At 44.0% G+C, this 16,062-nt stretch overlaps 1 protein-coding gene across 2 annotated transcripts in view; it reads left to right on the forward strand.

Moving 5' to 3' along the window:
- GALNT13 (polypeptide N-acetylgalactosaminyltransferase 13) overlaps nt 1-16,062 on the forward strand; it is a 160,368-nt gene that overhangs the window by 118,116 nt on the left and 26,190 nt on the right. For both annotated transcript variants that reach the window (XM_076343217.1, XM_076343218.1), the window contains exons 10-11: nt 5,885-6,024; nt 9,951-10,049. In XM_076343217.1, coding sequence (XP_076199332.1) covers nt 5,885-6,024; nt 9,951-10,049 — 239 coding nt within the window. The remainder of the gene's footprint in view (nt 1-5,884; nt 6,025-9,950; nt 10,050-16,062) is intronic.

The raw sequence follows: 16,062 nt of genomic DNA on the forward strand, positions 1-16,062 counted from the left end.
ATTAGGCTCCGTCTTTCTCTCTAAAATATGCATGTATAAGTATCATACATTACAGGTATGTTTATAGGGTAAAACAACATTTAAGGTCTTAATCTTTTGCCATAGAATAAGCTTTAAAAGTGCAGCACACTGTCATGCAATGCTTTATTTGCAGAAATACTGACAATATTGACTCATTTTCTGGAGTGATAAGATTTTTTATGTTAGAACTTGTAAGCAGATTTTCTCCAAGCATATATAGCTGGCATTTTCCCAAGAAAAGCTCAGAATCTTCATTCCATACCTTATTTTATATTATAAAACCACTACCTATATTTATCTTAAATCACTCATGAGCTGATATAAGAACTTCTCAGGAAGAGGGAGGAGGGTAGGTGGTGGGGGTTTTTTTGAGTTAGCACATTTTTTGTTTGTTTTACTTTTTTAATGAGTTATGCATGTTTTTGGCAATATAAATAAGACATGTCAAGGAATTAATGTTTTGGCTAATTAGAAAATGCATGTGTTAACAATTAACATGTCTGGTTTTGATACAGATATAACACGAAAGTCCCTGGCTTTTAGAAGCGTACAGCAATACGTGTATTATTTTCTGGATTGTATTGTAGGGAGCTCATAAGGCACTGCAAAACCTGCCTGGCGTTCCACCGTTGTCCTGGGAGGGATGGATCGCCCCTCTCGTGTCGGCAAAGTGACGATGTGGACTGTAAGCCCCTGGTTACCACCACACGAGTTTCCCAGGCAGTCACCCTCTGTCTCCTTGAAGGAAAAGGCAGCAGAGCGTGCTGGAGAGAAGCATCCTCCCAGGCTCCGGTTGAATCATCTTAATACAGCAACTAGTATTTTTCCAAAATTATTAGCAAGTGTTCTCGTTTATTCCCTGTGATGTGTGCCATACCAGGCACCCTGGTGTTGCAGACTCATTTTTAATTTAGCACTTTGCCATCTGTAATCCTGTGAAACATAATACAATTTTGAATCCTCCTTTGGTAGTGAAAAAAAAAAGCAAAAATCAGACTAATCCATCTCTATCTCTGGAGGTTCCCGGTGGCCTCTGACTTGGTTCTTAGCTTTTTAAAGGGGGCACCTCGGATGATGGGCTGGCTACCCTGCAACGCGATGCAGGTTTTCAAAGCTGAACTGCAGGCGGCTGTGCATACGCTGGCCTCTCTGGTCGCGTTGCTCTCCCTTTGAATACGCTAGAGTATCGGCTCAGTGAAACAACGGTTTTCTCTTAGGCTTTTCAAGGCAGCAAAAGATAGCAAAAGCCTAATTTGGATTAAGTTTTCCAAGTGTTATTCTTACATAAAGAAAATTATTCTCAGTTCTGCAACTTCTCTTTCATTCCGGATGACATTTTTTTCATCTTTATCATCATGAATTAATGTCTTGTTCTGCAGAAATGGTACATTTAGCCAGTTTTGAAACGATGTCCTTGTATGCCAATTTGCAGGATACGCCCATTAGAAGGAATGCAGGTGTAATGCAATGCTGCAACCATTTAATTTGTTCTACTCAAAACACATCTGCTGCTCTGTTAAAACAATCTGCTTCTTTCCTGAGATATTTTTAATCCATTCTTTTGCACGCCACACTTTCTGTAGCTTCTTGTGATGTTTCATTTCTTTTTTGCACCCAAGGACAATTTACTTACATTTTCTTATTTAAGTGTAAGCAGACTTATTAGTCATTAATTATTTTTATATTTCCTCTGAGTCCCGTCGATTATTTAGCGAGTAGTGACAATAAATAGGTATCGATTCATAATAGCTTGGTTTTAAATTGAGCAGAAGGGAATATAAAGGTTTACTGGAGATCCATACAAATGAGGTCCTTGCTTGAAGACAAAGCAGGGTGTATGTGCTGGCATCGCTACGTGCAACGTGCATGAATGCTGCTGAAATGAGCCAGCCCGGTTCGTGCAAGATGAGGAATATATATAATAGAGGGGCTTTGGGGGGGGAGAACCTGTCAGGGTTGCAGCGGGGAGTGTTGTCAACGTGTATTAGGACCCTATGGAGAGAAAGGGAAGGGACAGCTTGAATTGAAGGGGGGACTGATGCCAGTGCCTTGGAGACCTGGGTCACCACCGTGCTGGGGGGGCACAGCGGCCACGGTCTCTGCATCTCTTTGTGGGATCCCACGACCTGAAGAGCCTTCAGATAAACCTGCCCCAGTGAGGTGAGCATGCCAAACCCACCAAAGACTCCCCATCTCTACGGCTAAGATTTATTAAAATGTAAAACTAGAATTTATTTTCCTGTAGTTTGTTTAATTACAGAAAACTCAAGTATGAAGTTGAGTCAGATTGAGTGGAAAAAGGTTTATTGCTTTTTCTATTCCAGCAATTGCAGGGCTGAACCAAATGTGGAAATAGAAATCCCTGTAAGAATTGTAAAGCAAAATAGAAACAAGGTGTTTGGTGAATCTACAGGGTATTTTCATTGAGAGACAGTGTTTCTGATTTGGTTTGTAACTGGAATATCAAAGTGTGTGCGTGCGGAGGGGGGAGGCTGTGTTGTTTGCTGTCTCAGACTATAACGGTGTTAATATCCTTTTTCCTCATGTTCAGCTCCCTCGGATCCCCACAGTACCAAGCACTACAAAACACAGATATTGGTTTTCTTCTAACACCTCCAGTGCCTTCCCACGAGGAAGATTAGCTTAATTATAGCTAAGGATTGAGTAGCACAAATAATAGCAGTAGTGCACGTCTCTTCCTCCGGAAGAGGCAGCAGTCACAGACCCCACTCCCCCTTTCCCATAAAAGCCTGCCTGGAAAACAGGATTTATTTTGTTTTAAATAAAGTCTCTTTTCTGAAAGCAAAGATGTTTTCAGCTCAGTCCTGCGTAGCACACGTTGCACAGATGACAGCTTTCAAAGTCAGACAAGTGTTCTTGTTCTTCCACCGTTGGTACATACCAGTGACAAATACTCTGCCGCGAAACTCGTGTCACAATCCTGTTGGTGCCCGACCGGGTCCAGCGGTTGGGCTCTTCGGTTCGTTTGGCCCTTTTGTGGTGAATATAGGCAGACGCAGAGCAACGGAACAGCCATAAGATGCTACTTAATGGAAGCACAGGGGTTAGGCGCCAAGGTGGTTTAGGTAGTGTAAGTTAAATTGAACGGTGACTGCGTGAGTTGTACTTAGAGAAAAATTGCCATTTGAAAAAGTAAAATGTTGCATAACAACTGTAATACTGACCTTTTGATGCTTTTCTTCCCCTAAACAGAGTCAAATGAAACTCTGTGATCAATCTCCCTGATTGCAGAACAGCTGATAAATTACCTCTGTTTCTTGGGAAAAAAAAAATTAAAATTTGCGAGTCCTTTAGGAATTTTATAAAACCTCCCCAAACGCCTTACTGAACGTACTGTAGCCCAGAAGACGTTCTGAGAGCTGCAGAGCAGACGAAGCCTCCTGTCCCAAACATCTGTCCTTTACAGCCCCTGTGTTCCCCGTGCCGTGAGCTCAGCTTTTTCCTGGATTTATCCTGGATTTCATGTCTTCACTTTTCTGCCTTCCCCTAAGTTATTGTGATTTAAGTTCTCTATATGGGTTACGGTTGAAGGTTTTATTTGAATACTTCTGTTTACTGAAGTTTAAAATCTCATACTTTCCTAACGCCTGAGTAAGTGCCACTTAATTTCTTGGCACCAATTCGGTTTCTGAGGAGTTTTTGCTGATCCGGAGCTGATGAAGCATCAGTCGCCCCCAGCCATTGTGATCAGGCTAAAGTGCTTCCCAGGAGCACCTGCCTTGATTTTAGCCTGTAGCAATAATTTGTAGGGTATCCTGTATTTTAGTTAATTAGCTAGAATTACATCGTATCTGAGAATTACATAACGATACATAAACACAATTTGTCAAAGACGTAACCAGTAAAGATTTGGAAATATGGATAAGAGTGGTTATCCAAAATAAGTTAAATTTTTGTTAATAGTAATGAATAGTTTTACTGTTGTTGTGTACCGAATTTCTTTAAAAATTGGTATCGTCTTGTGCTTTAGGGCATGATTTCCAAGCAGAATATGCTGATATCCTTGGAGCTTCACCTCTGTGATAATTTCAGAATAAGATCCCATAAATAACGGAAAGCAGAAGATGATGGAAATGCAGCATGGATTTGAGATACAAATCTGGGAGTGTCTTTCAAACCATTTCAGCTGAGTGCTGGCAGTTACTAATGCTTTGCCTACCGCTGTTTCTTTGGACGATCACTCTTGTCTAAAATTAGATTAAATTAGGCTACAGAGAATATTTGACGTGCTTTTTGGGGTTTGGTTATCTTTCTTAATAACTCAAGTTGGCCGAGCACCTTAAGACTGGCCTTTACGTTTCTTTCTGTGATGCACGGTTCCTTCCTGAGCCGTCCCCTCCCTGGAGTATGTCGGCATTGAAAAGGATGTTGCAGGTTACCGGCTCAATATTATTTTAAACTCTGAAAGTCATACGCACACCTGCAAAAGTCGGCTTGATAAGAGGGTGGAAAATGGAAATGGTATTTTCCTGTTATACTTTCTTCATATAGAAAGTTAAGAAGTTGAATATATGAAGTCTTCCTTTCTTTGGCACTAAAATTGTCTGACATTTCTTCTCAGCGTGATGGATTTCTTCCCAAGGAACTATGGGGAAGGCATAGCGCTGAGCTTTCTCCCTGCGGTCCCGTGAGCGGTGTCTGCTCCGGTAGGATTTCCAGCGGCGCTCACCTCCGCTGCCGTTTGTCAGTGGTGAAATCGCCACCGCCCTCGGCCGGAGCGGGCACGGGGCGAGCGTCCTACCCTGTGTTACACGGACCAGTTGGAGAGCGAATGCTGCATCTCAAAGGCTTCGAGAATACTTTTAAAACTTGCAGGTTCCTTATTCGTGCACTTACGATGTTGATTTTTAAGTCACCTCTATCTTGGACTTAATCTCTCGGCGGTGCTGATGTGCTCAGGTCGTGAGACGTCCGATGCGTGTTCGTGTCCGATGCACAGTCAGTGCTCATCTCTCATTCGGTCTCCTGTGTCTGGGACGTGCAGCCGTGCCTCTGTCCTCCCACTTAACATATCTTCTTTCCTGGGTGCATGCTTCTATCATCAACAGATAAATAAATTGCTTGCCTGGCTGTCATAAGTCTTGAAAGCACCGTATATTCTTTTAGTTTAAATAAGAATACACTGTACGGAGGGGATTTCTAACTGATTTCCCCTCTCCTTGATTATTGTTCCATTTTTTTTCTCTTCATGACCTGTATTTCTGATTTGTGGCCCACACGCCGCTCCTGATGGCCAGCGGGATGCTGCTGGCTCAGGTCTCTGGTGTATAGGCGTGCGGTAGGAACGGCGCCGCCGGACACGGTGGCAATTTAACCGTGACATGATGCGACATCTTCTCCCTTTAGGAGCAACGGGGTTTCTCAGGACGGAGAATGTGTCCTTTCTGGTGAAATCGCCCAAGGGGTGATCTAGATTACATCAGTAAAATGGCCATGCCTCGTCTGAGTTATTTCTCTCAGAACAGAGTGCTGGAAAACACCAGCAAGATGCTTTGGAAAAAATGGTTTGTAGAAATGTGAACGGATACGGTTTTCCTTTCTTTAATATTTTGGAATATGAAGAAATCAAGGAGTTCAGTGGCCCTGCCTTTCTGGGTTGATAAGTTATCTGAAAAGAAAAAATGTAATTTTCCAAGCATTTCAATTTGCTAAATTAATCGTTTAATGCTTGTTAAGACCTACGGTGTAGCAGCTGCACGTGTTCCCATATTGCTGTACCGTAGTTCCAGCAAATGGATATCGAAAAAAAGGAAATCATGACAACTGGAGAAGGGTCTGTGATACATGCTTTGCAGCTTTACGGAAACTGTGCTTTGATCATCTATTCTCTTAACAATTCCAGGTGTTGTTAAGGTGGATTATGGGGATGTGTCCGTCAGGAAAGCACTAAGAGAAAATCTGAAGTGTAAACCCTTCTCGTGGTACTTGGAAAACATCTATCCCGACTCCCAGATTCCACGGCGCTATTACTCGCTTGGTGAGGTACGAACCGTTTCCTTTGGCTAAATGAAAACAGTAAGTACGTTGCGCAAACGGAGGCATCGCTAAGAAGATGAAGTGGTTTTGGAGAAAGGAATAAAGCGCTTGTGTGCCTTCTCTGTATCTCATTTACCCTTTATTTTGAGCAGGGTATGTTTTCCCTAAATCTTTCGTAAGGGGGCACTGCTGTTCTGAATGTATATGTTCACCATTAAAAATTTATCTTTTAAATTAAGTAGCGTATTGGAAAAGTGAGGCTTGTGACTAATATTTTGAAATTATTGCGTAACATGCGGTAGTTGAAGGAAACTTTCCATCATCACTTACCCCTTACACGTAGAGTAGGAAAAGCTTTTTTTGCTTTTTTCTTTTCAAGAAATGTGTTTGTTCATTGATGCTGTGTTTTCCAGCAAGGCTGCCTGGAGCTGAGTGTCACAGACGCTCCTAGTGACCTGACGATTCCAGTACCACCGAGAACTGAAGTCTCTTTAAAATTCAGATAATTCACTGTTAAAAATATTCTATTGAGTTGTACCTACATTGACTTTTAAAAGCTCTTGAATGGTTTGATTTAAAGATAGCTACGGATAGAATAGCAATCAAATGAGCAAATGGCTTTTTTACATCCAGGAAAGTAATTTACTACTGAAACTTGCAATTGTGGTAAAAAATAAAAGCCACAGTAGGGTTTCCAGTTTAACTATGACAAAATAAAGTGAAACCTGGTTTTACAGCAAGGAAAGAACTCATCGAACAAGTGTCAAATAATAAGGTTTTGTATGATATTGTCAGACTGGAAAATAAAAGTGTGAGAAAGTAATAAAATAGTTATTAAAACACCTTATTTTTACCAACACAGCCTCAGTTTCTATGGAAACAGCGATTCGGGCAGGATCTATGAATTAAAACCCATACTTGACTATTACTGCTGCTGACTGCCAGTTGAGCAGTAAAGTGGATTTTTAGACCTAAAGCTCGGGTACCAGCAGCAGCAGCAACGGGCAATTTTTAAAACATCGGAAGTGTATTTCTCAGTCATTGTCCTCTCTTTCAGCAGGCGTTTAGTCTCAGGTAAGACAAACCGCCTGACTCCTCGGTGCAGCCGGGGTCGTGAGTCTGCCAACGGTCCGCGATGCGCCCCAGCTGCTCTGCGGGATGCGCTGTGCGTGGAGGCGGCCCGGTCCGGGGCTGACCGTGCTCCTCCTCCGCTCGCGTCAGAGAGGAGGCGATGCTCAGCAGCCCTCAGGCGGGAGCCGTGGGTTTGCTGGCCGCTCAGAATCGGGTTTGGTAATAAACCTGAGAAAATTATCCCGTAGCGCAGTGCAATCTAAACGTAATGAGTGTTCAACCTTGGGCCTCAAATTATGTTGCGCGAGTGCGTATTTTGTTCTTTTGTAGTATGAACAGTGATAAAAAGAGTGAATAATTTTGACAGATTTGGGATAACCATCCTTCATTTACTTATGACCTCCTGCAAGATAGTGCAGGTGTGCCTTAAACCGAACACTGTTCGTGCATGGTTCACTTGCGCCGCCCAACGTGTTAGAAATAATCATCAGTATTGCAGTACATTTTCATTTGGATTTTATTTGGCTATTGAACAGCTAATTTATATATGTCTGTTGCTTTTATAAACGAAGTGCGCAATTTTTAAATGAAATTTTGAAAACGTGGAGTTGTATGGAACTGAAGGTCGTAGGTAGTTTATGAAGTTTATTCATTGTACACTTACTAGGCAGATCCTGAAGATTGCCAAGCCTTTATTTGCAACTAAATTTTCCATTCAGTTAGAACATAACTTATATACAGTGACTGTATTAGATTTGAATTTCCTAGATGGACGAAAATATACCTCAGAATGGGCGTTAAATGTGCAAAATGTGGTGAATACTGAATATTCTTTTTTACATTTTAGTCATGTAACATTGAAAGTGAATGCAAAATAAATGCAAGACAAGAATTATTTTATAAACCCAAGACATAATAGTCATAGGTGAGTTTGCAAGTCACTTCATTTCAGTCCTCTGAATCAAGGGATTGCAGAAAAAAAAAAAAATCACCTTTCTTGTGGAGGTACTCGAGACTCTATTTCTACAAAAAGGTGATTTAAGAAAAAAGGCTGGGATTACCCTTTGAGCTAATCATTAGGGTGCAGTTTTGGGACTGCAGTGGCTTTGGTGGTCTGCAGAGTGGCGCGTGCTGGAGAAGAGGAGAGCAGGGAGAGGAGGAGGGGTTGTCCGTGCACTGGCTCGTCCCCCCTGCAGCTGCAGCGTTTCTGCTGCCGGCGATGCTCCGGCTGGTCGTGGGCACGTGCAGCGGGTTACGCCGGAAAGCCACGTACTGCCGTAGCCACGTGAAGCCGTTTACTTTCACTGGGCTCTAAAGAAGGGCCATTTGTTTTAAAAGCAGCTGGAAAGTGGTGGAAACCAGCGGTCTGGTTATCAGCTGGCACCTGAGGGCTGCACCTCCAGGTCAGCGACCAGGCTGTGAGTGCCGGCAGCCTTTCTCCTGGCTTCGGCAGCTCTTGGAGGGTTAAGCAATTAAGAGCATGAGCCTCTGAGAGATTACTCACCAGCACAAGGTGGTGCGATTTCTTTCTGTGTGATTAACAACGTTAGAGCAGATTAAGAAGCGGCCACGTGAGCTTTGCTGAGCCACTCTTCCCCAGCGTCGTTAATCAGATTGCACTGTCCCGTTTTACTTCCATTGCTGGGTTAAGCCCAGTCTGGTGGCGTTGGTTTTGCTATTGACTGCCGTGCCCGTTGAGCCTCTGAAGGTGGCACGGGGAACTGCAGATGACTGAGAGTTGTACTAAGTGCCGCTGAAGTATTTCAAAATTCGGGGTTTCACAACAGTTTTTACCAAAGGAATGGGGGACCCGGAGACGCATTTTTGCTTTGCACACATTAGTAGGAAGATCACCCCGTGCTGTTGGGAGCGAGGAGGAGCAGGGGGAGCTGTGTTTGTACAACTGTGCTAACAGGTATATGAGGAGGGTTAAGAAAAAAGGTGTTACATGCACGTGCTGGGGTTTGTACAGGCTGAACGCACACACCGGCGTGGAGACTGCGACGCGGGAGAGCTTCAGGGGGACTGCGGCGTCTCCCGCTTCTCCTCTCATACGGAGCTGAAGTTGGTTGATTGTTTTTATACTCAGCCGTTTTCCTGGATAAATGTGTATTCTAAAAATACGTTTTGGGGAGCAATGCTCTGGTACTTACACTGCTGCTCCTTATTGCTTCTTGCTCTGGTGGTCTTTTGTTGCAATTGCGCGGGCTGAGCATCGCTGGGAGGGACTCACCGCGTCGTGTATTGTGTCGCAGATGACGTGCTCCTAAAGCTGCCTTCTTCCCAGCTGCATTACGCACAAATTATGTAGAAACGGTTTGTTTAAGCAGTTCGCTAAGTGTGTTTGTTCTTCTTTGAGGACCGATGGATTCTGAGGGGAAAGGTTTTTTTAAAAAACTTTAAAAAAGCGTGTATTTAGTCACAAAGCCATCCAGCAGCCTCTGCTCTGAAAGAGTCATGTCAGATGCTGTTCATACTCAGCCTTTCTCTCTCGGAGTAGTCTCAGCCCTGCTGGAAGAAAATAAAAGTTCTTATCTTGGGCAAGTCATTAGTTTTGCATTGTTTAGAAGTAAAAGCGTATTATATTTGTTAAACAAAACAACGCAGAGCATTGAATGAGATTTTCCTTGAATGCTGTTCACACTTACACTTAATATGTAATTTAAAATCTCATTGTACTCTTTGTTATTTCATTTTCTTTTGGGAGTGTGACATATTTACAAATTGCAAGTTAAAATACGCTCATATAGTTGAATGCACGGATAATGTACTTTCTCCTACAGTGACGTAATTTTTTCTGCACAAATATGACATTTACAGGCATTTTTTTCACGGAACATTTCATCTCTTTCTTTCTTCAGATCAGGAACGTTGAAACCAACCAGTGTTTAGACAACATGGGCCGCAAGGAAAATGAAAAAGTGGGCATTTTCAACTGCCACGGCATGGGAGGAAATCAGGTAAAATTAAAAAAAAAAAAAAGTACCGTTGGTACAATAACTGCTTCAGCCTGCTGCTGTGTAACCACAGGCACACCAGCTACCAGGGGGAACTGATCAGAATTCCCGCGGAGCCGTGCGGGAGCTGCGGCTTCACCCATCAGCGTTTCTTTCCTGCTGCAGGAAAGGTGGGGCTGGTTTGCGCCCGCGGTGTGTGAGCCGGCCGGGACGGCGGGGGGCTCGGCGGGTGGGCGTCGGGTCCTGGGTGCCCTCTGCTTTTGTCGTGGCAGACACGAGATCCCCTCAGCTAATGCGGCTCAAATGTAGACGTGTTGGTTCACTATAAAAATCAATAGCAGCAATTAGCAAACGTATTAATGAAAGTTCCAAAACGTTGGAGGTTTTGAGCGTAGGAGTTTTAGGAGTACTCGGAAAGCCATTTTCTCAAGTAACAGCTGCAAATTTTGAAAGCATATCAGTACATATCTGTAGGTCCAATGAAGTATCCGAGTGAATATATTGAATATATTTGTGCTGTTTAGAGTGCAGAGAAATGCATTTAAAGCTTCAGATGCTAACATTAGAAAATTTGATCATGAATTCTAATTTATTTTTTGGCGTTGGGGGAAAAAATCTTTTTTAAAATGAAAGGGGTAAGAATCTACGTGACTTGTGGCTGAATTCGTGAAAAATAAACGTGCGGAATATTCGTGCAAGCTGAGTTTTTTTCGTTAGTGGAAATTCAAATAGTGGGGGTGTGGGGTGTGTCACTTGGGTCTTGGGTATGTTTGAAAGGGAGCGAAAAGGTAAGTGGCAATCATTTAGCTCACTGTAAAACTCATGCCTGTACCCGCTCTCTGTATAAATGACAGTAAACTTTGCATATTCTGATGCCTCCAATTCAAATTAGCAGAGCTGATTCATTTGGGTTTAGTTGGGTTTTGCAGTGTAAACCTACAATTGAGGGGCTTTTGCCCAGGGAGGCTGTAGCCTACCGCTGCAGGACGGGGAGCGCGCAGCGCCCAGCGACGTGTGGCTGCCTGCGGGGAGCTGCCAGCCCGGGGGGGCTGTGAGGTCCCGGCAGCACCGGCACTGCTGCTGCCTACTCCTGTCCACCACAGGTGGTGGGAGCGGGCGGGATGCTCCTGCACGGTCTCCCATTTTCCCCATCGCTGATTTGACCTGGAAATCCGTCGGAACTTGCTGCAATCTCCTCCTTTTGCTTGCGCCCTTCTGAATATAGTTTAGCTTTGTTTCTCTACTTTTTGGTTTGCTTTACCTTTGGAAAACCTTCCTCCTCTCCTTCCCCTTAATTCTGACGGCTTTCTCAGATTAAAGACTCCCGGTCCCTTCATTCAGCTTCTGACACACCCCAGAGCAGAGGGCTGCTCTTGCCCTCACCCACTGCAATTAAAATCCCTGGAGATCCCTCAGCAGGACCTTAAGTTAGTGCTGGCGTCTCTCCCCAGGAAGGTCTTTGGACCATATACCTACTGGGTAATGCTTGATGAGGGTGGCTTTTTCTAGTGCCACATCTGCTAAAAAAGATGGGAAGATGCAGGATCTTAGAGCAAATTCCCGTGTTTCTTTCAGAGGTAGGGTTGTCCATCATATTTATCCCAAACTTCACTATCTTTCTAAATTTGACTTGGGAGATGAAAGTGTTAGCATTTTAGTAAGACTGCATATGATCAAGGTTGAAGATTCTCTTTATACCTTGGGTGTTTGGCACGTTTCCCCTTCTTTCTGCGGCGGAAAGACCCCTCTCTTTTTGCTGAAAGAGGAGAAAAGCCCTAGACGACTGTCACGTCTCCAAACCCGCAGTTCCTCTGAGGTGCCGGGTGTGAAGTTGAGTGTACTGTAAGGCTCTGAGATAAAGACAGATGGGTTGTGAATGTATATACGGACCGTATAGCCTAAAGAAACCCTAATAACTACTAAATATAACCATACTTTCTGAGCCTTCCTAAGCCAATATATCTCAAATCTAAAGAAATTTTGGCTCCAGTCTCCTTTATACCTCTCACATCAACCCGAAACCACAGATAAATCCGTTGTGTGCACCTGCAGGACGAAGAGACTCTGCTCCCCTGCGTTTGCATGAACAAAGAGCAGTATCTGTCATCTGGCGGAGGTTTTGCTAGGAATACCTGACCTACATGCAGAACATTAGTCATCCTTTAGTGCTCATACACAATTCCCATTAAAAGTTATCTTTATTAAATTCTGTTCTAATGAGAAATTAGAACTGAGCTAAGACATGTAAATGCTGGGGGCGGGGGGGTTGTATGGTTACAGAAATAGCTGAGGAACAAAACTACTTCAGAATGAAAATGAAGCAAGAATAATATCTAGCTCATTAGAGCCGAGCAAGATGCATCGGCGCGACCCAGCTTGAGGCAGAGGCAAATATCTCACAGCTATTGAAGTGTTTTAAAGGACTTAAGGATAACGAGATTCTAAAAATCTGAATTTCTTTAAAAAATGAAGAAAAATGAAATCCGTTAACTGAGGCCCTTCATGGGAGAATTGTTTTCAGAGTATAAAACTGTGGAGGATTTGTTGTTATGTTGGCATGGGTATTTCAGATTATCCTAACTCGGTTAGGACCTGGTGACTATTAGTGATCTTTAAAATAAATACTACGAATCTCCTAATGCAGTTAAACGCAATCTTAGAACTGTTTTCTTTGCTCTATGTGGAGGGGAAAAAATGCAAAGCCTGTGCTCAAATCAGCTACAGTGGGGATACGGCTTTAGTGGCTGGAATATCAGGTTTGTGCATATATCTCCTGGGGTAGGGGCAGTGTGTTAACTTGCTTCAGTAGTGAAGTTTTTCAGGAGGAAGGTGCCCAAGGTTGACTCCTGGTTAAAGAAAGCACTGACCATGTGTGGATCGTGGAAAAAACTTATTATCCTGCTTTCCAGCCTCAGACAGAGGGGATGACCCATCAGTCTCACGCCTTTCTTCCCCCACAGCTGACTCCTGGTTTTGTGGTGTTTTAGAGGAAATCTGTTCCTTTTGATGGCCTGGTAGAGGGTGAAACAGTCGTCTGGTTTTCCTGCCTACAGTCATCCTGATGGGCATACCGGTTAGGCTTTTGTTGCGTTACCATGGGAATGTCATCTGTTTCTGCGGTTATTGGGAGTGTCAGGCCTCTGTTCATAACAATCATCGAATCATACGATCCCACACAGGCAGGAGGGGGATATTATTAAAAAGAAGGGCTGGGGAATTATGCAGGTTCGCAATTGCGCTGCAGGTGTATTGCAGATACGCTGGCGGGAGGGAGCTGGCGGAGGGCGGGAGGGCTGCCCGTGCTGCTGCGTTCGCTGGAGGAGAGAGCGTGGGTCAGCAGCCGCTCTCCCCGCCGCCGCTGCAGAGCAAACGAAACAACAAACACATTGCCATTTCTTACTTTTTTCTGTTTAACACCCCATGCCTTTTCTCTTGTCTGGAGCTTCAGTTGTGCTAGGTATAGCAGTGAACCTGCTTTTTGTCAGCAAAAAATCACCAGGGAAGTAGCAAGCACACCTTCATTGTGGCCATGCGGTTACAAAGCCCCAAGAAGGGTCCTGTGGTGCTCCTTGCTTAGCCGGTGTGGCCCCGCGGATGATCTGTGCCATCACACGCTGCCATCTGCTCCTCAGTTTGGTCTCATCATGTCCAAGAGAGCAGCCGTGGAAAGTCTGGAGTGGTAAGAGCGTTCTGTTAGCAGCGTGGAGGTCAACTCCGTTGTCAAAGCACGCTCCCTGCATGTCCTTAGCAAGGAGGCTGGTTGATGCGAAGCTGACTGTAAGCCTGAGACTAACAAAAACAATAGCTGGAAGGGGCAGCTTTTTCCTTCTGAGATGTTTCCTCTAGATAAATATCGTGGTGGTTTTTCCATACTGGTGAGAATAGCAGAGCAAGGTGTAAGCAGTAGTGCGGCTATGACCCACGTGGCTATTTCTCAGCATCCCGCGCAGCAGCGGCAGCCCCGCAGCTCCTGCTCAGGGTCCCAGCAGGTGCTCAGAGCCCTGGCAGAGGCGATGGTCTGGGCGATTTTTCACAATTTTACAGCCTGCACCGATTCCCCGAGCACAGAGGGATGCGCTGGCAAGTGGAAGAAACTTGCTTCATGCAAAACCTCTCCCCGGGCGGCTCAGGGCTGCTGGCCTCGACTGCCGGCTGCCGAGGCTGTCGGCATCTTGTGTGCGTGGCAGCTCTGCGTGGGAGAAGGATTTTTTGGAAAGGACATTGTGGTTCCCGCAGGATGGGGAGTGTTTTGTCAGGATTCATTTTGAATGAATGTGGAATTGCATCAGCCAGGATCTTGCTCGGTATGAACTTACCTGGGGCAGCTCTTGCAGGGTGAGATCAGAATGAACATAATGTTTTATATGTTTTAGTAACTGTGCAAGGGGAACATGACTCCCTTCCGGCAATGTTTTAAACAGAAAGTTCAGACTCGGTGCTCACTGATAGTTCAAAAAAACCCAACACGCACAATAAGGATTGTTAGAGCGTTGGTTTTTCCCCAGTTAGCTCTAAATAATGGGTCTTTCAGAAACTGTTCTGTTTCATAGAGTTTCCATTTTTTTCCCATTCACAGTAAATGTGTGTATTTTCAAATGCCTTTCAAACATGAGCACTTTCTGTGTGGCGGTACGTAGAAAAATAATTTATAAACTCTCGCTCCGTAAGAATTTATTGGTATGCTATGACAATTTGCTTACTACTGGGAATGGATAGACATGCGTGAGCTGTCTGACTCGTGAGATGTGTCTGTAATGGAAGGCCGCCGTTTTCAGTGGGTATAAAGAGTAATTTTTCCTGTGTTAATATCGCTGCCAGGTCAGAAGGAGGGAGAGGCATGCGATAGGTACCCTGACGGCGGGCAGGACAAGCTTGCTGTTGATGCCTGCAGAGCCATCTGATCACAGCTCGCACCTCGGCCACGGAAGACTAATGCAGGAGTCACATTTTACATTTTTAGTTAGCTAATTTATCAACTGCACCTGTTCAGTAAGTCATCTAAAAGCATTTTATGCACAAGGCTGAACAGAAGAAAACCTTTAGTTTAGTGACAATTAGGCATTTATTCATGCGACTGATACAAGTTAATGCGCAGAGAGAGGAACTGAGCAGTACTTGGGCAGCTGATCTCAAACCAAATAATCTCCTTAGAGAGCTCACTGGAAAAGCAAACACAGCCCCCATTACAGACTTCGAGTTTACTGCTTTGATTTTATTAATTGTAATATCTTAGGTAAATACTAGATTTCGTAAGGGGTCACCAGAAAGTAACTTAGCCCTTCTTTGCTCTTTCTGCCTTTTTCACCACTTACAATCTCCTGTTTTCCCTAACTTGGCTTTCTGTGTAGCTTTTCGTCTTCTAAACAGACCCATTATGAATAAAACTAGTTATTGCTTATATTTTGTTAGTCCATTTTGCTGATATATATTCCCCTCGCAGACTTTACATCATTCTTATGGATTGAGGTGATAAACCTTTGGGGCAGGAACTGTCTAATACTCTGGATTTCCTCAGGATGGAGCCCTCGGTGATCTTCAGCACCATTATAATAACTGTGATTAATAGGGAACAAAGGAGCCGTGCCTGCATGTTAAATAACAGCATCTTTTTATTTAGCACAATCAGAATGAGAATAATGCCTTCTTTTTAGAGTCTACGGAAAAACTGAATTGCTGCTTCTTTAAATTGGCAGAAATAGTCACCAGGGAATGCGGGAAGGCTAGCATTAGATGTGTAACATTGCAGTAATGAAGCCTGGGTAGATAAAATCCGAGTGTTTGCTGTACCTGCTAAGACGTGTGAATTTGACGCGGCATAATGAACGCCGTGAGATCCTGGAAGCTACGACAGCTTTTTGTTGCAGACGTGTAGGCAGCCATCCTTCAGCCATGAAGTGACAGCTATCTGAAAAAAAAACCAAACCCAAACAAAAAGCACCAACCCAAAACAAACACACAAAAAAACCCCCCACAGTCCCCTCACCCCTGTGGAGCCAAAAATCAGATTTTTTAAGTT

Source organism: Aptenodytes patagonicus, chromosome 6, assembly GCF_965638725.1.
Source record: "Aptenodytes patagonicus chromosome 6, bAptPat1.pri.cur, whole genome shotgun sequence".
Lineage (NCBI taxonomy): Eukaryota > Metazoa > Chordata > Aves > Sphenisciformes > Spheniscidae > Aptenodytes > Aptenodytes patagonicus.